We start from the raw sequence: 27,327 nt of genomic DNA on the forward strand, positions 1-27,327 counted from the left end.
TTGAAAGAGAACACGCCTTCATATCTTTAACAATGGCAATGCCAGCACAAGTAGTATCTGTAGGTATACAAAATATAATACATTACATAAGATCATTGCCACCGTGAACTGTATAACAAAAGCTATATTACTTGTCTTGAAAATCATACAGAGATTTCACATGATAAACAAAGAAAAATAAGCAATCAACAAGACTTACATATGTACCCCCATTGTTCAGCAGTCACAAAGTGTAAGTCTTTGTCCTAAAATTCTCATCCAACTGTAGAGTATAACACCAAATATACCCACTTCCCTTCCAAGGTACACAACAAAATACACCCTCAACTCAACTTTCAACGCACTTAAATCCCCTGCAAATGCACAACCATATCACAAACAAAACCGAACACACAAACAAGTCCAGCAACAACACCACCCACACATGTTTCCTCCAAATTTGCTTCGACTTTTGCCGATCATTGGCAAAAACCTTTTGCACTGGCAATGAAAAATCCCTGCCATTAACATCATCAAAAACATCCACCTTTTTTTCCAATGTACCACTTTTACTATCACCATTGGCTTTTTCACTACCCGGCCTCTTCTTCTTCTTCTGCAGCCCTTTACTCGGCTTGGCCCCAAGCAAAGGTGTCATCACAACCTTCATCCCTTTCGTAGAGTCCATGCTCGGATTCCTACTATCCTTAGATTCACTACCTGAAGAATTCAGCAAGCTCAAATCCAATGCCATTGCTTCCAAAAAAATAGGATCACATTCCTTTTGAAGGCAATAAGGGCTAAAACTATGAACACCCTTTAAAGCCCCTGATTCAATAACCTCCTCAAATGCGCATTTTATGCGGTTTAGGAACCAAATTTCCTGTGATTGTTCCATATTCTCATCAAATATCGCGAAATACACAAAAGGGTCTTTGATTAAGAACGTGTAGGTCCTTTTTCTAATGGTATGCGTGAACATGGAGTGCAAAGGTGGGATCTTTTCAATGCATTTCAGAGCTACGGATTCGAGATCGGGTTCTCTGATGAATTGGGAGAGAATTGTGGTTCCTTTGGCAATACAAACATATTGGATGAGTTCTGGATTGGTAATCATTGATTGGGTTTTTTTTTTCAAGGAGGGAAATCAATTGGGGTTTGAAAAAACTGAAACTTTTTTATGGGTTGGGGATGGGATTTGGGAATAGAATCGAATTTGGGGAAATGGGCATTGAAAATCTGAGCTTCTTATTGGGGCTCCTCTCAGAAAGTTGATTCCTTTATAGAGGGATTCCCAATTCATCAACCAGGGACCAAAATCTTCAAAATTCACCACTCAATGAAACTCTCTTTCTCTCTCTCTCTTTGGAACTTTCATAATTTTTTTCCTTATTTCCCAAAAATTTAATCTCTCTCTCTCTCTCTCTCTCTCTCTCTCTCTGGGTGAATTTCTAGGGTTTGAGATTAGGAGGAGCTGTGAAAAAAGAAGAAGAAAGAGCTGGATCCATTGGAAGGAAGAGAAGGGAAAGGAACAAAATAACGATTCCCTATGTGGAATGGGCCTTTTTGGTCTATGATTTAAAAGGGTCAAATTTGGGTTTGCAGTTTGCAGCCTGGTTTTTTGTTTTTGAACCAATAAAGTGATGCCACGTGGGAGGAATATGGTGGGTCTTATTAGAGGCAATCATTGGTGGCAAGAAACTATAAAATATATGGGGAGAGTTTAGGCGTGATATCTGACAAAACAAAATGATTGCTCTAGTTTAAGATGCTTTTAGCTTCGTTAGTTGTCAGAGAATAGATACAGACTACATGTTCTTGTTAATTGATGTTATTTTGTTGGAAGCTTGAAAATAATTGGTGCAGAAATAATGACTGCTAAGTTATTAATAATTTTATTTTATTACCCAAAATAAAATAAAATTCAATACCTTTGTTGATTTGAAATGTGAATTCTAATATCAATATGTCCTTGGGTCCTTTTCATCTGGCATTCAATTTGAAACCATTATTGCCATCTATGTCCAAAAATAGAGTTCTATGTAACAAGGGTGATATGAGGTGAGACCCATCCGTTATGAGAAAGAGAAAATATATACGTCCGGTGCAGGGTATATTTATCCCACGAGGCTGTAGCCATTCATAGAGTCCGAGAGGCCCTTAAGATAGAAGAGCTGTTATAGGCAGGCCCACATAAGGTCGTTATAATTAGATCCCATAGCCATACCCGCATACCAGCTAATCATGTATTGTAGTTGTTCTTGTTATGCCCATTCCTTTGGGAATGTCAAATATCAAGTCATACCTGAAATTGTTTAACCTTTTTGATGAAGTGGGGTGGACACAGTAGTTTTGAACCTTCAATAGTTATTTTAGTTTCTCTCAATAGTAAAGTCTCTATAGATGAAAATTTCGGTTCTTGTTTCAAATGTGATGGAAATCAGATTGCAAAATTGTTTTGTTTAAATGACTCATGCAGAATCCTTTCTTTATTGGTAGGTGACTAATGCAAAATCAGATCAAAGAAACTCAACCAAAGTCTGATAAGTATATCTTCGAAAAAAAACCCAATAAGCATGTGTTCTTAATTTCGGTCTAGTTGGAACCATTTGGAAGATCCAAAGAAATGGCTGCAAAAGTCATTTGCACCGAATTTCGTGTATTGATCCATAAAACCAATAGCAATGCATGAAACATAAAGTTGCCTGAGATAATATAAGTTCTGTGTGTATTTTCTCTATATATAAAAAGACATATTACAACATATACTATATGGAAGAATGAATGCTAATCGTAAATTTTGTTATATCTTCTAAACAAAACGAATGACCAAAATTATGGTAAAAATTCATACCCAACATGCAAGGGGGAAGAAAAAAAAATGTTTCACTAGTATGATCTCCAAGCTAATATGACACAGAACATGTCCCATATAAGTCTGAACCAATTAAAATGTCGGAGTTTTGTCATTGTTCTTCCTTTCTTTCTTCTCTTTACACGCTCAGCTAACATAAGGTGGATCGAGGAAGGCCCATTCGAAAACCTGTTCATATTGGATAGCAGCATTTTCCCATGTGTAGTCCCTCTGCATACCTCTTTTCATCAATCCTTCCCAAGAAGGCTTGTGCTCTCTATAAGTCCGAGTAGCATTTCTTAAAGCCTGCAATTTATCAATCAGTGACATTAAAAACAAGCGAGGATCTACCCCCAACCCCCCCCCCCCCTCCCCCCAACAACACACACACACACACTATCAATGTAGAAAACCCACAATAGATCCATTTGTATGATTTTTTGTAGCCATGTGAAGAAAAAAAGTGCATGAAGAGTTTAAAACTCCAATTGAAGATCCATAAGCACCCCCCCCCCCCCCTTTGCTTGACATGGTAATGACTAGATGGGATCCACAGGAAATAACAAATGAAATCAAATTTAGCATTGTGTTGCTGACTTGTCAGGTCATAGAGTCCGATGCTAAAATCCAGAAATCAGTCATCATCACTTGGATATATTCCATCAGACATATATATTACTCATTTCTAGACTAACCATCAAGTTACTTTTACCCATATGTAAAATTATAAAGCTATAATGATTAGTTATTGTCATACACAAAAACTTGTTTAAGTAAAAAAAATAGAGTATGCAGGAAGTTTGTGCACGGTAAATTTAACTTACCGCTAACATACTCTCTTTTGTTAGTGGAGAAAAAGTCCACCTGCCAATGCATTCCACAACAACATTATAATTCAGCCTTAGGAAGGTAAACATTATTCATGACAGAGTCATAATGAGATTGTGAGGAATGGAAGCTTTATCGATAGCATTCATAATAAGATGCAGAGGAAATAAAGCATTACCCACAGTACTGTTGTAGTTCTTATACTAGTGAAATATTTTCCACAAAAAGAAATTGCTGAAAAGTAAGACTATCAAAATGAAATATTAACCAACACAACAAATAAAGAAAGGCTCATCACAAGCTTCCAGAGTTGCTATGTCATAAAGCACAATGGCAGCTTCTTTGATACTATGCTGTGTCACAATTAGCAATGCCAGTCTTAGCGACATCTATTTCTTGCCATCATAACAATTTCTCAAAAAGGTGAACATCTTTTCATAGACAAAATGCTTTTGCAAGCTGGAAGAAATCACTGGTTATTGTTTATTTTTAATTCTTCTCTGATCCATGTCACAAGCAAACTAGATATGCATTAATTTTGAGCAATATTGACATCCTTCTGCAAGGTATTTATGTTCCAGGCATACAAAGTTCTTTTTGAAAACAAGATGGTGATATTTTTTAACCCCTCCACACTATTGAATGCTTAGTTCTCTCTCTCTCTCTCGACAAGTAAATGCTTAGTTCTCTCTTATTTTAATAAAAGATCTTCAAGAAGTGTCTTGCTTCAGGGTTGCAGATCTGACATTTACAGTTATACACAGGTTAAAGGATCCATGGTCCATCATTATGCTGGTGTCACATCCCCTGAAGTAGAAGCAAGAAGCTGAGATTTTCTAAAAATTTATGAGAAATTACCGCTAATCCTAAAGGGGTAATAGGGTTTGAACTCAAGACCACATGCTCTAATACCATGATAAATTACCACTAGTCCAAAAAGATTCAACTGTTAAAAAAGGATGAGTTTAATTATTTAACCATTATTCTAACCATATCTATGACATAATCATTCCTCAATTTTTTCATTGATGAGGAGATGTTGATGAAAATATACCCAGACCAAGAGCTCAAGGAAGACTACATACCCTGTACCTTCACCATGGCCTTCCTGAACAAATGGATTGAAATTTTCTACAGTATCCTGACATACAAAGAACAAAAGGCATTAAATAGAAATAAGCCATATAACGAACAACTCCATTTGATTTCTTAAATATTTAAACTTACTCTGAGTCCTCCAGTGTCATGAACCACTGGCACAGTTCCATATCTCATTGCATACAATTGATTTAGTCCGCAGGGCTCAAACCTTGAGGGCATCAACAGTATGTCACACCTGATCATTCCAAAACAAAAGTAAGTTGGGGCCACCAATTTTTTTAGGAACATGTAAACCATGAAATACAAATTTTGAAATACCCTGCAGTTATCTTATGAGATATTGGAACATTAAATCCAACCCAACCCCGAAATTTGTCTTTATAGGCAGACTCTGTTGCTCTCATCCAGTCTTCAAAATCTAGATCCCCAGATCCAAGCATAACCTGAAAAATATTTGATAGCTTTACTTATATAAAGGAAAATAATAATCTTAATGAGACACCCAGATAAAAGGGATAGAAAGACCACACTATAGCACTTGAATGTATTCCTTGATGTAGACTAGAGCTGATATCTTTCACACCCATACATTAAATACCTGTCTACTGTGGTCAGGTTTCAGGGAGCAAAGATTCTGAGCTAATTCTAATAAAACCATTAAAGATGCAACTAATTTTATCCATCTTATATTAACGGCAGTTCAGTCTAGATATATTCCTCACAATAGAAAACAGGATAGATATTTGGAAGCAATGTAAAGGGAGCATGACAGCAAGCAGTAAAATGATTATTTGACATTCTTCACTAATAATTAGCTTACAAATTGTACTTCATCTTCCATTATTTCTGGAATTGCTGATCGGATCAGGTCAATGCCTTTCTGGTAGTCCAGTCTCCCAATAAATCCAATCTACGAAGTTTAACATGAACCAATAAGAGAAGGGAGAATATAAATTTTTTTTCTACCAAACCTGTGTGTAAAAATACATTAACATCTTACCAATGGGCAATCAGGCCTAATGGGAAGACCCACTTCTTTCTGCAAAGCAATTTTGCATTGTGCCTTCACCATAAAGACAGTTGAGGTAAGAATGCTAGGGTTTTGTATAATACCGATTTTAAAACAAAATAATTAGCCACCTTTCCATTAAGATTTTCAGCAGAATAATGGCAAGCAATATGCTCATCTGAAGATGGGTCCCATTCAGCAACATCAATGCCATTTGTGATCCCTGGTAATAAGTAAAAATAATTAGTTTGAAAGTTAATACCAAACTAAATAATTTAATTGAGCAACACTTTCTTCTATTCACCAATTTTTCTTTTTATTAGCTGACACAAACACATGTATAAGGCAGAGAAATGGAAATGATCATTAATGATGAAATTGGCAAATCCCTTCAAGCACATCCAAATCAAAGGCAACTCCAAAAAATTTCAAACTTTGTCAGCAGAAAAATTTAAAATCCCCATTATTTTTTAAGTTTGTTAAGATTATATGAGTTTTGAAGATAATATACATATAAACCACGTGTGGTAAGAAGAAACTAAACCACCTCACTCTTCAGCCAAACTAGTTTGACACAAAGAAAACATGTAAAGTTTCTCCCAAAAAAAAAGAAAAACACAGCTGGCGAGACAAATGTTTAATAAGAAATGTACTTAATTTCAATTGGTTTCAACCAATCCACGTTGCTTAATGCAAATACATATAAAAACTTGATTTATATATCAAACAAAAAATCACTCTTTTAAATTCTTGAGTAAACTGTCACTTCCTAGATGTAAACAGACTCAAAAGTCAGTTAGATAATTGCTTAGCATTTAAAAAATTTTAATCTTTGAAAAATAAATCCAATAGAAAGATTGTTCAATTATGTGATTTGATCTGCTGAAGGGCCGATGTTTTAGTAATATTGCTTGGTTTAGACGGGAACTCTTCACGATAGATGGGAACACTGTATTAAAAATGTCTACATCAATTGTAAAAGATATATGGCTTTGGGACAATATCTCAAAATATAAATTATATTTAAAACTTTCTCTGAAGCAGTGTAAAGTTCCATCAGAGGATAACAATTAGTTAAGATATTAAGGTTTTTGAATTAGTTGAAAACATAAAATGGTGTCCAAAGATTTGAAAATTTGATAAAGATTATAAAAATGACAGGACATGAAAAAAACATTCCACACCTCACCATCAATATGATACTCTTAACTCTCTTTATCAAAAATAATTCTCCTCTAGTACAGAATTTGCAAAGGTATACTTTAAGCTAAATAGTAAATAGCTAACACATACCATTAAGAACGCTCCTTCGACTGCTTATAAGCCCATTTAGACCATATCCACCTTCAGCTGTTGTTATTTCCCAGGAATACCCCTACAATAAGAAGGTACTGTTTTAACATAAAAAGCACCATATCATGATAAAATATACGGCATTTATCTAAAAGAAACATTGTTACTATACCAATACTATTAAAACACAACCGATCTAAATGTTTATTTGTTTTCTGAAATAATTTATCTCCTACATGAGGCCAATCAAATATGGTTTCTAATCCAAAATTTTCAATAACAAAAAAATTTCTAAAAAATAGTTCGTCATTTATTGATCACTGCACAAATGCTTGGTAGCATTTAAAACCTGGCTAACTGTCAGTAATCGATCAGCTGTCACAACTGCACCCTTCAGAAGATTGACTGCTTGACCTGTGTCTAGAGCATGTTTCCTTGCCCATGTTGGAAACACCCATTCCACAGCTCCATACCACTCTGGAGGTAGTCCCAAATTCATATATGTTGTTGCTGGTTCCACTCCCTTGCATATGCAAGACATTAGTTTATTAGATTAGTGTTGACTTAATAGCCAAAAGACATATTTACAAGAAGTATACCAATCTTCAAATTGTACTTATGAGTGAAGATTGAGTTGCTTATCACCTCTTAAAGGAGCATGAAATTCACATAGGAACCCTTTTAAATGGAAACACTTCATGTGTTAATATTCTCTACAGTTTCACAAGGCAACAACCTTATACCCATCAAGAGTGATCTAGTTACATAAAGGAATCCTTGGGGCATCTCAAGGGTGTTCTAGAATGCACAGGAACATCTTCCATGTGTTCAGAGCCCACTTGGACCATTTCCATGGGTCCATCCTTGTAAGGAAGATTAATTTGAGATGTTCTAGAAAAATACAAAATCTTAAAAAAAAAATAAATAATAATAGAGAGTAATTTATAAATCATGCCCCAAGAAGTGACATACTTAGAATTTCTTTCTAAGTATCAAAGAGAAAATGTAGTTTTTCATTCTATTTTCTCTAGCATTTTCACTATAACATATAAGGGTCACTTACAGATTGGCATTCATGTCAACCAATTCTTTTTGGGAGTTCATGTCATACTATGTTGGGTTAAACAGATGTAATCACAAGCCATTGGATATGCAAATGTTCTATTGTTTTCTTTGAAAAAACAATAAAATAAATTAAGATGAAAGCATCTACCTGATGTGCAAGGTTATGTATTACAAGAATGCTTCGGGCATCTTTATAAACTCCATATGGACGATACTTGGCTGCCAAAAGTCTGCATCACAAGAATTCTAAAGATAAAAAAACCCCCCTACCAGTCTTGTTAACTTTAACTAAAGACAACTACTAGAATAAATCAAAGAAAGCTCCTAAATAATAATTCTATGCCTGAATAAAGCATAATCTGCAGGAGAAAAAAATGTACAGCAATGAACTACCCAAATCATTATCATATGGCAAGAGCATTAGAGCCAACACAGTAGCAAGGAATCTCCCATACATAATATTCACTGGTTGATTAGCAACTACTCCCACATCAGTAAGGAAATGAGTACTTAAGGGCAAAACATATCTAGCAGAGTAATCTATAATGCCAGAACAGTAAGCGTTGGGGGGAAAAAGTGAGACAATAAAGCTGCAAAATACATAAAGAGCAGAGTCTAAATCTTAGGAAATATAGGGAATGAACAAAGTAAGCAAATTGTCAAACATATGCAGAAATTAGCAAAGACCTCTTACATTGGCACAAGGCTTGCGTGCCAGTCATTGACAAGGAACAGACATTTCTCCCCATAAGTGAACCCTCCCAATGGAAGCACTAATGGAGCTTCACATGCTGCATGGCAAAGTAAAGTGAACCGGAACTGTAAACCAAATAAGAAAAAGTTGTCATTAGTTGCAAGTAAAAGAACGTAGAACTCTATCAATCCAGCCTTATAACTTTAAAATTTTAGAAACATACCTGATTATCACCAAAAGCACCATGAATATCCCCATATGGATTTCCAGGTCTATGGTATGAGGGGTGGTCAACAAATACCTAAATGAGAACAGAAAGAGCTATCATTATCATTAAGATTCTCCCACTGTCATGCTATATTGACTACCGAATGAAATAAGAGTTCTTGGCTAACATAACTATTCAATAAAGGCACATGGGTTTAAGCGTATAAATAATTCAAACACCCCAAAGATTAATAAGTAACTGAGAAGCATGCAGAATTTCCTACCCAATCAACTCCATCCCTATACTCATGGAAGAAGCCAACTTCCTGAACCCCTCCAAAGCAATATACTTTGATGAGGCGATCTAAATCAATAGCATTAGCAAATTTCTTATCTGCAGGAGTACCGTTGACATATTTAGGAGAGACGACCATAACACGGTGTCCACGAGCTGCTAATGCTATAGGCAAAGAACCACAAACATCTGCTAAGCCACCTGTCTTTGAATATGGTGCTGCTTCAGAAGTGACAAAAACAATATTGTGGGTTACTTTTGTCTTGGCATTCTTTTCTCTTCCTATGTCCTCAGAATCTTCCAGGCCATTGGTAGTTGTTTTTTTGGAAGAGTCATTGACCCCATTGAATTGAACTTTGCCTTCGGTTCAAGAACATAACATTTGCAGTCAACTCTTAGAAATCTTGATAATCAGTATAAATTTAAAGTTGATAAATTGAGAATGTGCGAGTTACTCAGAATCAAAATGATTGATAACCAAAAATTATTTAGTATATAAAAAATTACGAATATCATCCTTGTAAGTTGTAAGGCAAAGGAGAATGGAATAATAAGCACAAATTTAAAAACAAATCAACAAGAAAGTCAAGATGAGCTGAGGAAGACTATGCATTACTTTAATAAATAAATAAACTGGAAGAAGGGAAGAATTTTAATTTATGATTGCTTATCACAGTTAATACATCATACGAGATTAATTGCGACTGTATCTTCCTAGTGAAAAAAAAAATGTTACATGTGCACTAATTAATTCAATGGTAACAGAGTAAAATATAGTTTTTCAGATGATCTTTCCTCAAATATACAGGTCATATATTAGCCAGGCAAGTGATAATCAACAAATATTCCAGTATATACTTTTGAACAAGATTCGGATCCAGTTTTCTATAGACATGTCACTAAGGTCCAGAACACCTTACACTTGAATTATATGTCCACATAGATATGGAAAATGAATCCAAAGGGAATAATTTTTAACAGGACCCATCAATCAAATACCAGTCTCCAGTAGAAGTTGTACACCTCAGAATTAGTGTGGTCTTAAATATCTTATCATCTGAAAAGTTGACATTTTCTCCCAAATCCCACTCGACCCACTTGATAATATCTCTTTCTCAAATGACCAGGATAATCTCTAAGGTCTAAATTTAGAAATACAACAGAATCTAAGAGTAAAATTGATTATAACAGTACCCCTTGATATATTTTTTTCTATTGAAAGTACCCCTTGATCTTAGACCATCTTTTTCATAATTAGAAATGATCATATAAAAATAATAATTTAAATAAAATAATAACAATAATAAAAAAAGTATAAAACAATCATTAAAAATTTAAAACAACATAATATAGAACTTAACAACAATTGAATAGATTCCAAAACACAAAACTAAACCAAATACATAAGTAATACAAAGATACATACCAGATTGAGGAATCAAGTTAAAGCCAACAACAGAGCCAGAGCTAGAGCCATCCAACTCTGTGCCCAAAAGAAGTCCCTTTTTTTCTTCCTTTTCTTCATCTTCAACAGCAGAATTCCCATCTTGTGAACTACTACCACGCCCACCACCTAAAACTGATGCTCTAATCCTCAAACACCTACTTCTGCTTCTTCCACTCCAAAAAGGAGCATAACCCAGTTGCCCAACTACTGTAAAGTTGCTAAATTTAGCTTGCACTGGATTCCTAGAAGATGGTATGCATGAAGAAACCTTGGTGGTCATTTGGAGAGACTCCATCTCTCATAGAGAAAGAAGTCCAATGTAAGACGAAAAGGATCGTGAATTGTGGTTGAGAACCATAAAATAAAGATGGAAAGAAAAAGAGAGAGAGAGAGAGAGAGAGAGAGAGAGGTGACAAAAAGAGCAAAGTACAACCGTTTGGATTGAGAGAGAGAGAGAGAGAGAGAAAGAGAGAGAGAGTGTGTGTGTGTGTGTGTGTGTTGTGTATCAGATCCAGCAAAAGCGCGAAACTCGGAAATGGATCCTCGGTGAAGTTTCATTCATGTACCGACTGTAAGGAAATGGGATCCAATGATAAACTGCCACGTAATGGTTTAGTTTTACATTGGAAGTGGATGCGGCAGATGTGGATGTACTACGATGTAAAAAACCAATAAAAGTTTTGGTTTTTGTTTGTTTTTGAAGTCGGCGATTGTGACTTCGTTTCGAGTTTACTGACGTGGCGCTGTCTCAATATGCCATTTTGAAAGTTTGTGAAATAAACAAAGGGGGAGGGACGTAGCATCACATTTATTAATACAAAACTATGACCCGTGAAATACATAAGAAAAGTTTTATGCTATCTTTAGAAGGTTTGAGGTGAGCAGAGGAGGATAGGTTACTCGAGAAGGGAGTAGAGTGAAATGGTTATCTCTCAATTTGTTTGAATATTTTTAAAATTAAGTAAAAGAGAAGGGAATAATTAGAGTTTATTTGGTTTAGAGGAATTTTGGATCATATCACTCAAAACTCATAATTGAGTTATCAAAATACATTGGACCCACACAATTTTTTTTGTTTGGCTTAGTTTTTAACCCTCGTTTCCATCACTCAATTCTCTGAATTTTGAGTGATAAATTATGAAAATTAAAAACACATTTTAGGTGGCATTTTCGTAATTAAACACACACGGAGGAATCCACGGCCAGAGCAATAGCCGCAACTTTTGACCCTTTTTTTTTTCCACTGGGTTCGGTGAGTTTTCCTTTCACACTGGCTTCTTCTTCTTCTTATTTTTCTTTTTCCTTTCACACTGGTCTTTTTCTTTTTCTTCTTCTTCACGCTGGGTCTGGTCTGGTTTTCTTCATCTTTTTTTTTTCTTCTTTTCTTTCCTTATCACATTGGGTTTTTGGGTTTGGTTGCAATTTTTTTTCTTTTTTTCTTTTCCATTCCTTTTCACTAGGTTTCTGGGTTCTCTTCTTCTTTTCTTCTTTTTCTTTCTTTCTTTCTTCACTTCTCACGATCTTTTCTTTAACACACAAACACAAAGCCACAAACATGTTCATCCACACAAACCCACCAAATAGAAACAAACAAAACCCACTAAAATTAAACTTAGAATTCTAAACATATGAAGTTCAAGATCAACTCAAAATTTAACATCAAGATCTTTTTTTCCAACTCAAAATTTAACATCAAGATCTTTTTTTCCAACTCAAAATTTAACATCAAGATCAACTTGAAATTAAACAAAACCCACATGATTTTTACTTGGTTTAGGGATACAGATCAAGATCGTCTTTTCCCCACCGTGCCGACGGCTTCGAGCTCACCATCGGAGCAAACGGAGACCAAGCTGAAGAAGAAGAAGCTGTAGAAGATGAAGATAAAGAAGAAGAAGAAGCAGCAACCATTTTGAGAGGTACATATAATGGCTTAGTGGGATGCTTTATGAGGCTAATAGAAGGGTCTAACTTGGTGATCAGGTATAGGTCCCACAAAAAGGTTGAAATATTTGAGTGATAAGAAGTGAAAACAGTGTCCAAACGGGTGTAGTAGTGAAAATTGGGGTATTTTAAGTGATGAGTGATAAATGACAAAAATTGAGTGAGGAGTAATGAGTGATGAAAAAAAAAAACCAAATAGGGCCTTAGTCTTTTAATTTGTAATATTGTTAATTTAGTAAGGGCAAATTTGATAATTCATTTGGTCAAGCATTTTTATTCTCCACTCTCCCTCCAAATCTCTCCAATTTGAGGGAATTAAAAATGAGGGGTTAGAAGTAATTCAAACCCCTCCAAAGCCCTCCAAATCCCTCCTCCTCATTCCTTAAAAAATATCCAAACAAGGTAATTTAATCACTCTCTCTTCCTCTACTCTACTCCCCCTCATTTTAGCAGCATTTGTGAGGCATATTGGGGAAACAAATAGCTTTGTTGCGGAGTTATGGGGACTGAGGGATGGGCTCATGCTTTGCAGTTCTCTGAATATACCATGTGTCATTATTGAGTTAGATGCTAAAGTGGTGGTGGATGTCCTGCAAAATACAAACTATGTTAATGTTGTTGTCTCTCCTTTACTGGATGATTGCAGACAGCTTGTAGCCCGATTCCAGTAGGTGCAAATTAAACATTGCTATCGTCAAACTAATCGGTGTGCTAATTTGTTGGCAAGGATGGGCGTGGAGCAGGAGGCAGATTTTGTTAATTTTCATGGTCCGCCTATGGACATTTTGGATGTTTTTCATTTTGATAAGAGTGGCTTGTATGTTAACAGGGTATGCCCTGAACTGATTGTTTTTGTTTAGTTCTTAATGCAACGTCTTCTTTACCAAAAAAATATATATATAATACTTACTACTAGTATAATATACTTTTTTTTAAAATATAAAATTTAATATATTATTATAGTTACTAATAATAGGCATTTATTATGTATATGTATATGATTTTGTTTGTATATGTATAAGAGACACTTTTCAAAACTTGGATGTGGATAACAGGATAAGTATTGTAAACCTAAGATAGCAGAAGAATCCAAATCAGTGAGTTAAGGCAATGAGGTTGGCCAAGCAAGAAGGCTTTACAGCACTTAATCATTGAGAATGACTCAAAAAGTTATGCATGAAGAAGCCTCTTGAGTCTTGAGTTCCCAGGTAAAGAGCTTTTGGTTTGAATTTGATATGTTGCTAGAGAACATTAGGTGTGTGTCTGGATGATAGGATTTTTGTCCATGTATTAGATTTAATTTGAGTGATTAAGGCCTTGATTGGATTTTCCTGGATTGAGTTAACAAATTCTAGTTTTGTTAACTCATAACCCAAAATCAGTGGGGGCCACGGGTAGCATGCTTGTTTGGATGAATTTCGAAACCCTTAACTCAGTGATGATATCTCATAATTTCGAGTGATGGGTGAGCAATTTTGGAAACACAGTGAGGCTGTTTTCAAGTTAAGAGTTTTGAATTATCTGTGGCAATTTTGTAAATTTCCAGCAAACACAGGTCCTACAGCAGTGTCTCGTCCCATCACTGCAGGCTTTTGTGAGCAACGGATATTTTTCCTCACTACTTTCCCAACCACCAGACCATACTCTTCTTCATCGCTTTCCCTTTTCCCTTCTCCCAAACCCATAGCACAAGCACAACCCTGTCCAAAGCATTCTTATAGTCCTTCAGAAAATCTTTTGCTCCAATTTCGTCGATTAGCACAAGGCCTAGCTCCAACGAAGCTCCATTGATCGATTCCATTTTTAGGTGAGACCCAAATGCTACCCCTCCTTCGTGTGGGTTTCCCGATTTGAAGATCAGAACGAAGAGAGGAAGCCTTGAATGGACCTTCGGTCTTCTTAGGGTGGGACGGAGGTAGCAGCAATGATTTTGATGGAGAAAAAAGGGGTGATGGGGAGGAGGATAGGTGAGGGGCAGAAAATGAGAGGCAAAGAAAGGGCTTGTTGGATATGTGAAGGTCAATGGTTTGGGTAAGGAGAAGTTGCAGATAACAGAGGAGTTGTGGAGAGAATGGAGAGAAGCTGATAGGGGTGTGCATGGTTGGGTTGGGTTAGGTTGAGGGGATTTTTTGACCCAACCCACCATGGTGGGTCAAAAAAAATTCAACCCAATCCAACCCATCACATAAGTCCAACCCAACTCACATGGGTCGGGTTGGGTTGGGTTGAACCCATGGGCTGGACAATTTTTTATTTTATTTTTAAATTGAGTAGAAAAAATATAAATATAAATATATTAAAAAACCCAAAGATTAGTATCAATGCAACTCCTTAAAAACAAACAACACTAATGACTAAACAACAATAGTAATTTACTAGGGTTTGTATGAACTAATTGGCTTTTATATAGGATAGGAAGAGCTTGTTATATTGAAAATTTTATTAATTATATAATATTATATATATATATTAATTAAATATATGGGTGGGTCGGGTTGGGTTTGGCGGGTTTGAAATTTTATGACCCAAACCCAACCCTACCCGCTATCAAAAATTTTTTTGTAACCCAACTCAACTCACCAAGGTCTAAAAATCGATCCAACCTGACGGGTTAGGTTGGGTTGGGTCGGTTTTGGCGGGTTAGCTGCACACCCTTAGAAGCTGATGAGATTTTGTGGGAAGGGCGTGAAGAGGAGAGAGGTATTACACAAGGGTAGTCTGTTGCCATTGTAGTGCTTTTGCAGTGCAATCAATGCTATGTGGGACCCAATGAGTGACAGAAAGGTGGGTTTTTGAATTAGGTGGGTTTTTGAATTTGAGATAGCTGTGAAAATCTTCCACCAAACAGAGTTATGAGTTTTATTGAGTTAGAGTTGTGAGATATTGGGATATGAGTTTGAGTGAGGAGATTTGAGTTATGAGTGTTGGGATATGAGTGAGTGACAAACCAAACAAGGCCTAAAATTCACATCCAAATTCAAGTATCCAAATGCAACCCAAAAGTATTACTGCAGAGAATTATATCAGTGCTCATTTTGTTAGGTAAATAGAAATTCTAATTGTGTAGCTCATGAACTATTGTTTGATGGGCCCAAACGAAGAATTTGATCGGTTTTGTTCCTTTTATTGATTTCCATCCCAGTTTGTTACAAGTGAATTGGTGCTAATAATTTTCTGAAGTATTCAATGCGTGTTGGCACGAGGTTTGCAAAACTCAAAAAAGAGCAGCCAAACAAGATTCAAGATTTCAACAACAAAGGGTGGAAAACCCAGAATAAAAAATTTATATATGTTTACTGTGCCTTTCAATTTTTTCAAGTTTCTGATTAGCAGTGCTTTGCTCCTATCTTTGTATTTCTGCAATGTAAAGTTTCTGTCTGCAGGAAACCTGTTATCAAATGAACGTATTTTTTAACAAATGCACATCAAGAGTAATGCAACTCAGTGAGTAATGTGACTCAGTTATATTTTCCATCCCTATTGTTGATTGTAAACTATTAATAAAATGCACTACGAAATACGTATGGGTGGTAAGAAATACGTATGACTTGTAGTGTTAACTACTTAATACAATATATAGCTTAAACATTTTTTGGTTTCTGGTATGCACTCTTGTTAGGGGTGTGAATTGTAGTAACAAAGTTGAACTTATCCACCACCAACCTTGCAAGTAACACCTAATTTTAGTCACTAGAAACATAAAATGTTGACACCACTAATTGATCTAGTTTTCTGTACCTCTCTAAAACATATAATTTTATTTAGCCAAAAAAAAAAAAACTTATATTCAGAATCTCAGGGTATAGGGGGGAAACAGATTAAAAAAAGAAAACCAGATCCAATCGCAACTGCATTCAGGTCAAACAATTGCCAATTGGCCTAAAAGTATGGTATACATATATGTAGAAGGCACTCCAGCACAGCCACTTAATAATAATATGTTGATTTTCCAATACACAACTTAAAAACTCTTTTTTTGGGAGGAGGGGGAAATAAAAATACACAACTTAAAACTTGTCACGCCTTCAAATAATCCAAGCACGCAAGCAGAAACAAATTTAGTTTCAACACCATTTGGGTTCCATCACTGGTTTGGTAACTTCATGAGAGCTCACCATATCCATTATCCTGCCCTGGCATTTCTGAAAAATTCAAACAAATTTTGACTTTCAGCAACGGAACCATCTCATTGTGCAGAGTTTTACACAATAGTCTCCTCTGGCAAATTACGAAACAGCATCAACCAAATAAACAGGAAAAAGTAGATCCAACATGACCAATAAACAATACCAAAGCCAACTCTCATCATAATGCATGGTAAACCAGACAATGAAACATTCATATGAAAATAATTAGATTAAACAAGCTGTAGCCTGCGTGTAAATTTCCATGTAACTTCTTCCGTGTAATTTTTAATGTCAAGAGGTATTTGCTTCAGTGTTAATTGCCCAATACTAATAATTCCAAATCCAAAAGAAGCTCATCATTAATCAACCTTTGGATCCATTGGACCTTCGAACTACTTTACAGCCAAACGTACAGCTATTCTTTTTACAAAAAAGCTGCCCAGGCATGTAGCCTTTGCCTTTTAAATGATGGCAGCACATAAAACATCTTTAAAAAAAATGCCACACAAAGTGAAAGTGGCAGTGAAGGCTGAAGAGGTGGCATGGTGATGTCTAAGAAAAATGCAAATATTGGTGGCTATGGTAGCAAACACATTATTGGTAGCCACTTAATACTTAGATTCACCAGTTTCAATTTAAACCAGAGAAAATATGCATAAAATATTAGGCCTATATCTGCACTCCAATTTTTCTCCCATATATGAAGACCAAAACGTTTTTATTTCATTCCATCTTTTCGGATTTTATTTTGTTTTATAATTCAAAAATATAATAAAGTTTGATTCCCAACCAATCTCAGCATTCTTATATAAAATTTCAAGAACCTACAATTACATCACATAAATCCTTGAAAATATTTATTTATAAACAATACATTGGATAATAAGTACTAACTTTCCATGAGAATTATATTGGTCATGACTAATATGCTTTGCACAACACGTAGAACATTTAATTTTAGAGGAGAACACTGACTTAAACCGTGCCTTTGCATGCTTTCCCCAGTTTCAAGATTCCAGAAGAATTGTGCAGGAAGCTAGACTCTGTTATGAATCCCATTTTGTGAGTACATGATATGGGGCAAGGAAACTGCATATGATAGGCTGGGATACACTGTGTCTAAACAGATTGCACTAATGTGCAAGAATTTGTTTGACAAGTTTAGCAAGGATAATGATGATAGTGCACAACCAAGAGCTGCTCTAACAGGAAACCAAAGATACCATGGATTGGCAAGTCATACTACTAGTTGAAGGAATTGGGAAGCAAGGAGTCAAATGGGGTGCGGGAGGCTTCGTAATGAAATCAAGACAGGTTCAAAGACATTTTGAAAGTACTGATCTTATGTAAATCTATATAGAAACCATGTAAGATTTACCCCCCCCCCCCCCAAGCCCCACACCCCACCTCTCTCTCTTTATGTAAAAATTTATCAGAGGAGAAAAGAAAACCAAAATTATAAAAGCACAAAGACTAGTTAGGCCAATTCAAGCTCTTTGTTAGCAAACAAGAAATCATCCTTTTATCTTGCGATCCACAAGACCCAATTTTTAAACCAAAGTTTCAGCAGCAAATTGACGGCAATAGCAGAGGTACATATATCTCATACAACCATTTCATAGCATATTGCAAAAATTGTAAAAGAAACTCAAAAAAGTACCAAGTTTAATACCTTTCCAAAATAAACTCTAATAATCCTCATCATGACGGCGTTTCCTGCTCTTCGTCTCAGATCGCTTCTTGCCCCTACCAACCCATGAATCATCTGAGCCACTTGCATCAGAATCAGATGGTGAGGAGTGCCTTCTGTTCTTGCGAGTTCGCTCTCTGCGAGAATCATCAGATGCATCAGAATCAGTATCATCAGAATGTCGGTGGCTTCTCCTCCTCCTCTTCTCCTTCCTACTCTTCCTATGCCGCCGCTCACGCTCATAATCATCATCTGATGACTCATCCCTCTTTCTCCGCCTCTCCTTTCTCTTCTTCTTTCCTCCATCTGAGTCATCTGATTCACTACTTCCTCTCTTCCCACTCCTCTTCTTAGACCTCCCTCTCTTCTTCCTCTCCCTAGAATCTCTATGCTCATCTTTATCCGAATCCTTCTTCTTTCTCAACGACCTCCCCTTAGTACCAAGTTTTTTTCCACTTCTTTCAGCAATAATCCTCTCAATCTCTGAATCTGCATCAGAATCTGAATCCTCGCTGTCATCCTCTTCATCACTCTCCTCTGAGCTCCCAACTGCATTTTTTCTACTTTTCCCATTCAACTTACCTACATTCCCCTTCAACTTATCCAACTCAGCCAAAGCTGCAGCCTCAATTGCCTCTGGGTCTTTATCCTTATCATCCTTCACACTCAAAAAGTTCCTGCACTGAAATGTGAGGTGTCCAACACGACCACACTTCTTGCATGCCCCGCGAGCCTCATTGGCATTGGACCCAGTTATACGGGCAAGTGCAAGGAGGCCTTGGAAGCTTGCATACGCATTCTCAGCATCTGGTTCAGAGTTTGCCGACGCATTTGGCTTTGCAGAGTTCTTGCCATCTTCCTTGTTGGGCGCATACGGGTCATACCCAATCGCACTCTGCCAGATCCCATGGGTTTGGAGGGCTGCACTACTGTGAACTCTATTGTTCGCAGGCATGCGAACCCTCCCCGCTGTAGCCGGCATCTTGAAATCCCAATATCAAACTCTGCAACAAACAAAATTTTAGTAACACTTTCCAACCCTTCAATTCAATAACCCACAACATAAAAAAGTAAACAACATGAACAATGTAAACCACCCAAATATTCAACATGCTTCAGTAAGTGCCGTATAGTTGCTTATTTCTTTACTTCTGAGATATTTTACCTTGAGAATTAATATAATCTCATATCTACAACTAATTTGCAGCTAATATTATCAAACCACCGCAATTTTGTACACCATTAGTTGATCTGTCTGTCTCATGTCTAGCATTGAATGTGTGATGATACTTTACCCAATATCTCATAGAAACTTCAATGCTGATTATCTTAACAAACCCAAATGTAATAACAAACCCATATGCACTCAGAAACTTTCCTTCCATTAATATGGTATTTCTATCCAAGCAAATAATATATATATATATATCAAAGATTGAATTTTTATTTATAAAAGATGTAAATTTAATGTCTATAACAGATTGGAGACCCAAGTTCTAAAAGATTTAACTAAAATCACTTTTTCAATCACAAACAAAAAATCATGGGTTTCAATTCAAAGAAAATCAAATTAATTTCACAATTTGAAACCAAAATCTAAATCGAAATCAAACCCATCACTAATTCAAATTCCAAACCCCAAAATCAATTCGAATCCTAGAGTTTTTACGAATAGAAAGGTTTGGAATTCAAAATTCTAGGGTTTGAAGCAAAACCCTAAATTTATGAACAAAAACTAAAAATCAAATTCGTGAGAGAAAATAGTTACCAGATACGACTTGAAGCGCAACCTGTGGAAGAGCAGAGCTATACCGAGACGCAAAGCCAATGAATGAAGAAAGCAATGAGAGAGAGAGAGAGAGAGAGAGAGAGAGAGAGGAATTTAATTTTGGGGATTTTGGTATCTTTTATAGGAGAACAAAGTCAGTTTGCTCAAATAAACAAAAGAGGGACACCTAGCATTTAATATATATATATATATATATATATATATATATATATATATATATATATATAAATTATTGTCTTATTATCTTTTTTCTTTTTTTTTTTCTTTTTTTTTTTGAATGGAAGATATAGATATTATCTTTCTATTTTAGTAATGTTTGTGCGCAAAAATTTGAAAACAAATTCTATTTCTATGTAATTATTTTAGTAATAATTTGTCGTTTAAGATTTTTTATGAAATTATTTTCAAGGCAATACTATTTTTGTTTTTTACTCTTAAAATGTCCCAATTAGTTCTCATATTTGTTAGGTGAATAGAAAGAATAGTACAATGTTCACAATATTTTAGTAATTTTTAACAACAAATTTTATGACAAGTCATTCTTATCATAATTTGAGTTTATTATCGAAATTTTTTTTTGTCCACTAATAACAACTTACTGTCTAAAATTTATTGTAAAATTGTTGTAAAAATATTGAGAACCTAACATTTTTTTAATAAAAATGGAAATTAGTAATTGTGTAACTCATGACCTATTGTTTGATGTGCCAAAATAGACTACAATTGTTTGAAGTGCCAAAATAGACGACAATTGTATTGGTTAGTTTGTTCTGGATAAAATTTGTTCTATTCGAAGGGGACAACAACAAGAAAACAAAAAGAAAACAATAATGACAGAAATTGAAGGGTTTATCCAAACTTATATGTAAAAACTAAAAACCAACCAAGTAGGTGGGTTTTGCATATATATTTTATGCCTTAATAAAAAATGGGCTTTAATCAAATATCTTTTTAATAAATTATTTACAATTCATGGAATATGCTTAAGTTATATTTCAATTTTTTTAAACTAATTTTTAAAATAACAAATCAAACTAAAAAATTTAAAATAAGGTAAATAAAATAATTTTATGTTTGTGGTAGGTCATGTTAGGTCATACGGGTTTAAAAGGCTATCAACCCAAACTCAACCCAATCCACGAAAACTAATCCAAGAGTTTAGTTTGGGTTGGGTTTGATCGATTTTATCATACTAGTGGGTTTGATGCATACCTTAGTCACTCCATCTCAACTCCTCATGTTTCATCACCTATGGATGAATACACAACAAAGCCTTAACCCCAACATTTTTTAGGTTAACTACAGATTCTCAACATGACTATTTTGACATGGTCGGACACGTGCACACACACACGCACACACATATATTTCTCTATTATATTACATCCAAAATTAAACTTTTTGTTAGTTTCTTGATTAACATATCATTTTTTCACCATTTCTATTAATGCTATTTTTTGTCTTCCTCTATCTCTTTTTCATTTCTTCAACTTGAATCAACTTTCTTTTTTTCATTGATGCATTACTAAAATTAAAATGTACCTTTAACACATGCAAACATGATACAAATAATTACCAATGCTTTACTATTCATAGTAGTGCTAGACAAATTTCAATATCCCAATGATAATATTTTTTTGTTTCAATACAAATTCATTAATTCTTCACCTATCACAGTGTAGCAAAATCCTATCACATCTCTTGAATTAGCTAGAGAAAGAATCCCTTCTCATACATAACATTCTTCTCATACATAAATCGATGGATCCCAATTTGAAACACATATACAAAGAGTTACAAAATATATGTTATCACATAGCCCTGAAGGAATATTGTTTATAGCATCATTCAGATAAATAAGTAAAAATCATTGACAACATATTCACAAAATAAGTTCTTACCCCACATTATATGTAATAAATATTCAACATCATCAACCAAAATCTGTATTTTTTTTTTTGTGTGGATTTTTTGGGATGTGAGAAGCATCAACCAAAATCATGTCTCCAAGCAGGACCACCTAGTGGCCAATCATCCATGCCATTAGGATTTGGACTACAGCTTGAGGCCCGTCTAGAATTTAATCGGGCCCCATTGCTCTTTGGGCTTGGGCTCCTTGGGGCATGAAAGGTTGTTCCTCCACCTGAGCTTGAGGAATCACAACCTGACTCAACAGCCAAGCCTCTCCTTGTTGATGGGTTCCATTGAGGCCCATATGGCCCACGCTGTTTGACTGTGCCTTGACCCCTCGCCTTGGCCTTTGCAGACTGAGTTGGGGCCATGTAGCTAGGTCCATCATTTGAGCCCATTTGTCTTTGCTTAGTTGGGTATGGGCTTGATTCAATTGAGTCCTGATTTACTAGGCCCATGTTAATGTTACTCAAGCCCGAGTGCCCAATGATATCCATTTCTACTGTTTTCTCGGACATTTCATCGGTGTTGGTGTTGGTGGTGGCGGTGGTGGTAGGAAGTGTCATGTAAGAGTTTTCTTTGTGGCCCATTTGACGGGCATGATGTGGTTGCGACGACATCCAACGCTCAAGCCAATTCCATCCCCATTGGGCCTTTTCACGCTCATCAACATGTGGCCCAATTTTATTATTGTTGAGATCTGGTTGAAAGTGTTGTTGCTCTTGCTATTGCATTGAAAAAAGTATAGTTAGGACAATGTCATTGGAACTTAATAGGAACATGTTTTAGTTAGGTACACATCTTGTTTTTCATTAGACAAAATGATAATCAAAAGCTATTCAAATAAACAAGAGATGTAATAGTGTCTCACACTAACCTGGTAGCTAAAAGCATAAGCAAGAGCTCTCTCCCTTTTCATCACAGCATCATGTCTCCTTGAAGCATTTTCCTTGATTCTCTCAGAACTCTGACGCCTATTATCCCAAGCTCCAATATCATTGCTTTTAAGAGGGCTCTTGGGCTTTTGATCAACCTCTTCTACTTTCTTTTGAAGCTTATCATGAGCCAATTGGAGTCGGCGTGCTCGTACTCTTGCTTGTACCCGTACCAATGCTTGCATGCAACGCATTGTCATTTGTGCTTGCTTGCGTACATTATGACCCCTCACTAGTGCTTGCAGCCTCACTAATCCCTTCAAAGCTCGCAAAGCCCTTCTAGCCTAAACAATAAAGCACACAATAGTTAGTAAAATAGTAAAATTTTGGCAAAGTTTTCAATGATAGCATAGCATATTGCAATATTGTGATGACAATGATGTACCAAAGAAAAAGTGGTGCATTCAAACACACTGTATAACACCCCTTAGCATTGATTACGACCGCTAGACTTGGTGCAACCAGGCTCCACAGAGTCAATATCTAATTCAGTATTAATTGGAATGTGGACCTAAATAAGATGCCTGGTAGACCTGAGTTGGGACCTGCAAGAAGTTAAGGAGCAATGGGCCAAACAATGAATGTCCTCTACTTTTCATTCATCACCTTCAATAAAAGCCATTGCTCATTGCCTGTCGTTCATTTCTGAACAATCTTTGTACTACAACTGCAAATTTTTTTTTTTAATGAAAGTACTATGACTGCAAATATTTCAATTTTATGCCTATAATTTATAGTCCTTCTTTTGGGTATAAATAATTTATAGTCCTTATTGTATACCTAATAAATTATAATCCTTACCTGTCCAATAGGCAATGGCTATTGACTCATTGAGGCTTTCTTAAGTTTAAATAAATTGGTTTATATGACTTAGAAAACCCATATCAACCATATAAGTTGACTTGGGTAAATAGTAGTTTCTGTCCTCAAATTTGGGGCATGCATGATTCTGGTCCAAATTTCAAAAGTATAATAATTTAGTCTTCCTGTCAATTTTCCATCCAAAATTTACTAACATGCCTAACAGTAAGTTGATTTGGATACATACAAATTTTGATAGAAAGTTGACGCCATGACTAAATTGTTACACTTTTGAAAATTGAGTGATTAAAATCAACCATGTTCCAAATTCAAGAAACAAACATGCAATTTAGGCTTGACATTTATAAGGCTTCATCTTGAAACCTAAGAAGCAGAAAGTTCAAATCACTTTCAGTATGTGAGAGCAAAAAAAAAATCTTACCAGGTAACCCCTATAGTATGCTTGAATGAGGGTTGCAGCCCTTTCTTCCTTAGAGTGGCGTCCATAACCAGCCAATCGAACAACTTTGGCCGCGGCTTGAGCAGCTGCAACAGCAGCTTCTGCGGCTGCAGCAGTTGCCACTGCAACAGCAATAGCATGGTTTCTATCTTCATTCACAGGACTTGATGCAGTGCTCTCATCATTTGTGATGTCCGCTGAACTTTCTGTGGGGAAATGTTCAAATGAAACAACCTCTGGAGCATCATGTTGCCATTTCTCCCCATTGTCCTTCTGCAAAATTATGTAATTGCTTAGCATTAACACCTAGAAGTGAAGAGATAGCAAGTAGCAATTATCATTCATCTAAAAGTGATTTGAGATTAATTTGCAATGTCCACTAGTAATGACCATGCAAAATTAGTGTCAAAGTTAATAACTTAGTATAGGATGGTTGTGTAGTGGGGTATACTGATATGTCAAAATTACTAGATGAATTGTTACTAATTTGCAATGTCACTCCCAATTAGCTCACTAATTTATTAATTGTTACATTGATTTTTAAATGTTAGGGTGCACATTACAAATTTATCTTGAATTAAGATGTTAATTGTAAAAAAATTTATGATTTAGCATGAATATTGTAAATCACTCATAATTTAAGATGGACAAATATAAGTAACCTAAGTTTTCAATCTTATTTAACATGTAATACATTTTGATAAGAAGAGAAGCAAAGGGTCCAAACACTCTAAAGTTTTAACCCTCATTTTTGAGTCTGAAGAAAAAGGAGCAATATTGACTTGAGAGTTGTGATACTCTTCTCCCTAAGCTTAACCAAAAAGAAAAAGAGACAAGAATCAATTGGGTGTTTGGCAACATAGGGAAAGAAAAAGAGACAAGAATCAATTGGGTGTTTGGCAACATAGGGATCTAAGGTAGCAAGCACATGTTGATGAAGATGGATGATGTGACAGCATAGGTGGCATGATAATTATATGTCATAAGCCTTGTAACATTATTTGGTTATGCTGTTAGGGGACCATATGCAACTATATCATGTCACTCCCCAAGCCAAAAATAATAGAACCATAGAACTGCTCACCATAAGAATGGTCATGATGATCAGATTAGGCAAACTTCATCCATCAACAAAGAATTTTAGAGAAAACTAGCTAATTGTTATTCAAATTCATGTGAATTTTTATATTGTTTAATGGTCAAATCCATTTATAAATCAAACCAATCCCATTGGATGGTTTGGTTGCTTTCATGTCTCTCTCACATTAATGTTTCTTAATAGGAAAGCTTTATTTGTTTTGATTTGATCTAATCATTGTATTTCTTTGTTGCAAATCAAAAGAGAAGAAAAATTCAGACATGTTGTTATCATGGAGTAATCATTTCATTTATTCATTAGGAAACCCAGTACGCATCAACAAATTTAAATTATAAAAAAATTTAAAATTTTATGAAAGCATAATTATCACTTATTAAATTGCCTTAAATCCTTGATTACTCTCATTTATATAGCTGTTACCTAGCTAGCGTTAAATGCTAGGCAATTACTGTCAATTAAATATGAGGTTAAAAATGAATGATTGTGGTGCCATCATTTTTGGATCATGTGTATGATGAACTATTAACTTTAATCTAGGTGTACCATAAAAATCAAACTTAATAAGAAAAAGAAAAATTGGAAAAAAAGTAAACAATAAAAATCACTGAAAAAAGGACCACTCAAATAATTGTCAATGACTGACAAAATTACCTTTTTGTCCTGCACTTCCTTAGGAGATTGTTTGAAAACTTTCTTCACCGATGAGAACCAGCTGCTTCCTTTCTTTCCCATCTCCGGCCAAAAGATTGGTTTCTTATCACAGTCATATATTAACAAAATAGCCATGTCAGAAAGTGGAATTTACACAGTTCATTCAGCCATCCAAGAAAACAAGAAAAAAAAAACACCATTAACATAGCTTTTAGCTACAAGGATCATAAATCAAAAAGCAAAAGGCAAATTAAACATAATCCAAATAGTATATGAAAACACAGAATCAAGCCCATGTACAAAATCCTAGAGATCTAAAACAAGAAATAAAAACAACACACACACACACACACACACACACACACATATATATATATATATATAGCCCATGAAAAGATATTATCTTTACAATCTTAGCCATCTAAATAAATCAAAATGTACACAACCTCAAGTATATGGTCATCTTCACCCTCAAGTATAGCAAGTTAAGGATTTGATTACATACACACACATACAAACACACAACACTGAAACACCCACATGCGTATATATGTAATATATGCATGAATGAATGGATTTAGGCCCATGAAATGGTAACCAAACCTGAGTTTAGTATGAAAATTTGGATGATCACCTGGCTTGAGCTTAGTTTCCCATCTTCTTCTTTTCATTTTACATGCATCTTATGAAAGCTTCTTCAATTCTTAGCTAGCAACAAAGTATAGAGCTGAGATATAGACAGAAAGAGAGAAGAACAAGGTGTGTGAGACTTTAGAGTATGGTATTAACTGCAAGCCCGCGAGTTTGCGGTTGGTATTTATCAAATTCACGGGGGCGCTACCTCGTAATACTTAATACAGTTGGCTCTTGGTCCAATACATTTATGACACGTCACCTATAACCCTTTCTTCTTAAGAAAACAATTTACTGGTTTTCTTTTCGGTTGGGCTGTAAATTCCTACGTCTACACCTATTCCTCTCTACTATGTGGAAAAATTGAACTTTTGTAGTTTAAGACCACAAAATTTTTCAGCACTTCTTGCCACAATTTTGGCATGGTAGAGTGTGATTGGTAAAGAAAAATGTTGAGTTCATGTGTAATAGTTTTTTTTTTTAGAGAATTTTAATTTATGGCGTCCGCTTTTGAT

General features: G+C 35.4%; 4 protein-coding genes across 6 annotated transcripts; all 4 read right to left on the reverse strand.

Annotated features, from left to right (window-relative positions):
* LOC142619283 (phytolongin Phyl2.2) lies at positions 1–1,245 on the reverse strand. The gene has a single exon (XM_075792345.1). It carries the CDS (start codon positions 1,094–1,096, stop codon positions 329–331), a length of 768 nt encoding a protein of 255 aa, XP_075648460.1. The 5' UTR covers positions 1,097–1,245; the 3' UTR covers positions 1–328.
* Positions 1,246–2,670: 1,425 nt separating this feature from the next.
* On the reverse strand, positions 2,671–11,296 carry LOC142619634 (soluble starch synthase 1, chloroplastic/amyloplastic). The gene is made up of 15 exons (XM_075792833.1): positions 10,752–11,296; positions 9,315–9,685; positions 9,047–9,124; positions 8,824–8,948; positions 8,278–8,359; positions 7,414–7,587; positions 7,065–7,146; positions 5,903–5,994; positions 5,763–5,825; positions 5,583–5,672; positions 5,081–5,205; positions 4,889–4,997; positions 4,747–4,802; positions 3,658–3,697; positions 2,671–3,139 (listed from the first exon to the last, which is right to left on the reverse strand). The coding sequence occupies exons 1-15, from the start codon at positions 11,065–11,067 to the stop codon at positions 2,981–2,983; spliced, it is 1,962 nt and encodes a 653-aa protein (XP_075648948.1). The 5' UTR covers positions 11,068–11,296; the 3' UTR covers positions 2,671–2,980.
* Positions 11,297–16,537: 5,241 nt separating this feature from the next.
* LOC142619356 (uncharacterized) lies at positions 16,538–20,490 on the reverse strand. Of its 2 annotated transcripts, none has more exons than XM_075792435.1 (3): positions 20,302–20,490; positions 18,516–19,537; positions 16,538–16,858 (listed from the first exon to the last, which is right to left on the reverse strand). In XM_075792435.1, exon 2 carries the CDS (start codon positions 19,513–19,515, stop codon positions 18,532–18,534), a length of 984 nt encoding a protein of 327 aa, XP_075648550.1. In that variant the 5' UTR covers positions 19,516–19,537; positions 20,302–20,490; the 3' UTR covers positions 16,538–16,858; positions 18,516–18,531. The 2 variants fall into 2 exon arrangements, with proteins under 2 accessions (XP_075648550.1, XP_075648551.1); XM_075792436.1 differs by having other exon boundaries at positions 16,538–16,934.
* A 1,448-nt stretch (positions 20,491–21,938) lies between these two features.
* LOC142621157 (protein IQ-DOMAIN 21) lies at positions 21,939–26,971 on the reverse strand. Of its 2 annotated transcripts, none has more exons than XM_075794471.1 (5): positions 26,814–26,971; positions 26,180–26,281; positions 24,412–24,702; positions 23,111–23,452; positions 21,939–22,958 (listed from the first exon to the last, which is right to left on the reverse strand). In XM_075794471.1, the coding sequence occupies exons 2-5, from the start codon at positions 26,258–26,260 to the stop codon at positions 22,311–22,313; spliced, it is 1,362 nt and encodes a 453-aa protein (XP_075650586.1). In that variant the 5' UTR covers positions 26,261–26,281; positions 26,814–26,971; the 3' UTR covers positions 21,939–22,310. The 2 variants fall into 2 exon arrangements, with proteins under 2 accessions (XP_075650586.1, XP_075650587.1); XM_075794472.1 differs by having other exon boundaries at positions 26,783–26,969.
* Between the last annotated feature and the right edge of the window lie 356 nt (positions 26,972–27,327).

Source organism: Castanea sativa, chromosome 12, assembly GCF_040712315.1.
Source record: "Castanea sativa cultivar Marrone di Chiusa Pesio chromosome 12, ASM4071231v1".
Lineage (NCBI taxonomy): Eukaryota > Viridiplantae > Streptophyta > Magnoliopsida > Fagales > Fagaceae > Castanea > Castanea sativa.

Bases quoted from the DNA above. Each gene is read 5' to 3' on its own strand.
- LOC142619283 (XM_075792345.1), bottom strand. From the start codon at position 1,096: ATGATTACCAATCCAGAACTCATCCAATATGTTTGTATTGCCAAAGGA.
- LOC142619634 (XM_075792833.1), bottom strand. From the start codon at position 11,067: ATGGAGTCTCTCCAAATGACCACCAAGGTTTCTTCATGCATACCATCT. The intron at 8,360-8,823 runs GTAAGAGGTCTT...CTTGTGATGCAG, and splicing joins CACGCAAGCCTTGTGCCAAT to ACTTTTGGCAGCCAAGTATC. The intron at 4,998-5,080 runs GTATTTCAAAAT...TGGAATGATCAG, and splicing joins TCTCATAAGATAACTGCAGG to GTGTGACATACTGTTGATGC.
- LOC142619356 (XM_075792435.1), bottom strand. From the start codon at position 19,515: ATGCCGGCTACAGCGGGGAGGGTTCGCATGCCTGCGAACAATAGAGTT.
- LOC142621157 (XM_075794471.1), bottom strand. From the start codon at position 26,260: ATGGGAAAGAAAGGAAGCAGCTGGTTCTCATCGGTGAAGAAAGTTTTC. The intron at 24,703-26,179 runs GTAATTTTGTCA...ATAATTTTGCAG, and splicing joins AGGAAGTGCAGGACAAAAAG to AAGGACAATGGGGAGAAATG. The intron at 23,453-24,411 runs GTAAGATTTTTT...TTTATTGTTTAG, and splicing joins CATACTATAGGGGTTACCTG to GCTAGAAGGGCTTTGCGAGC.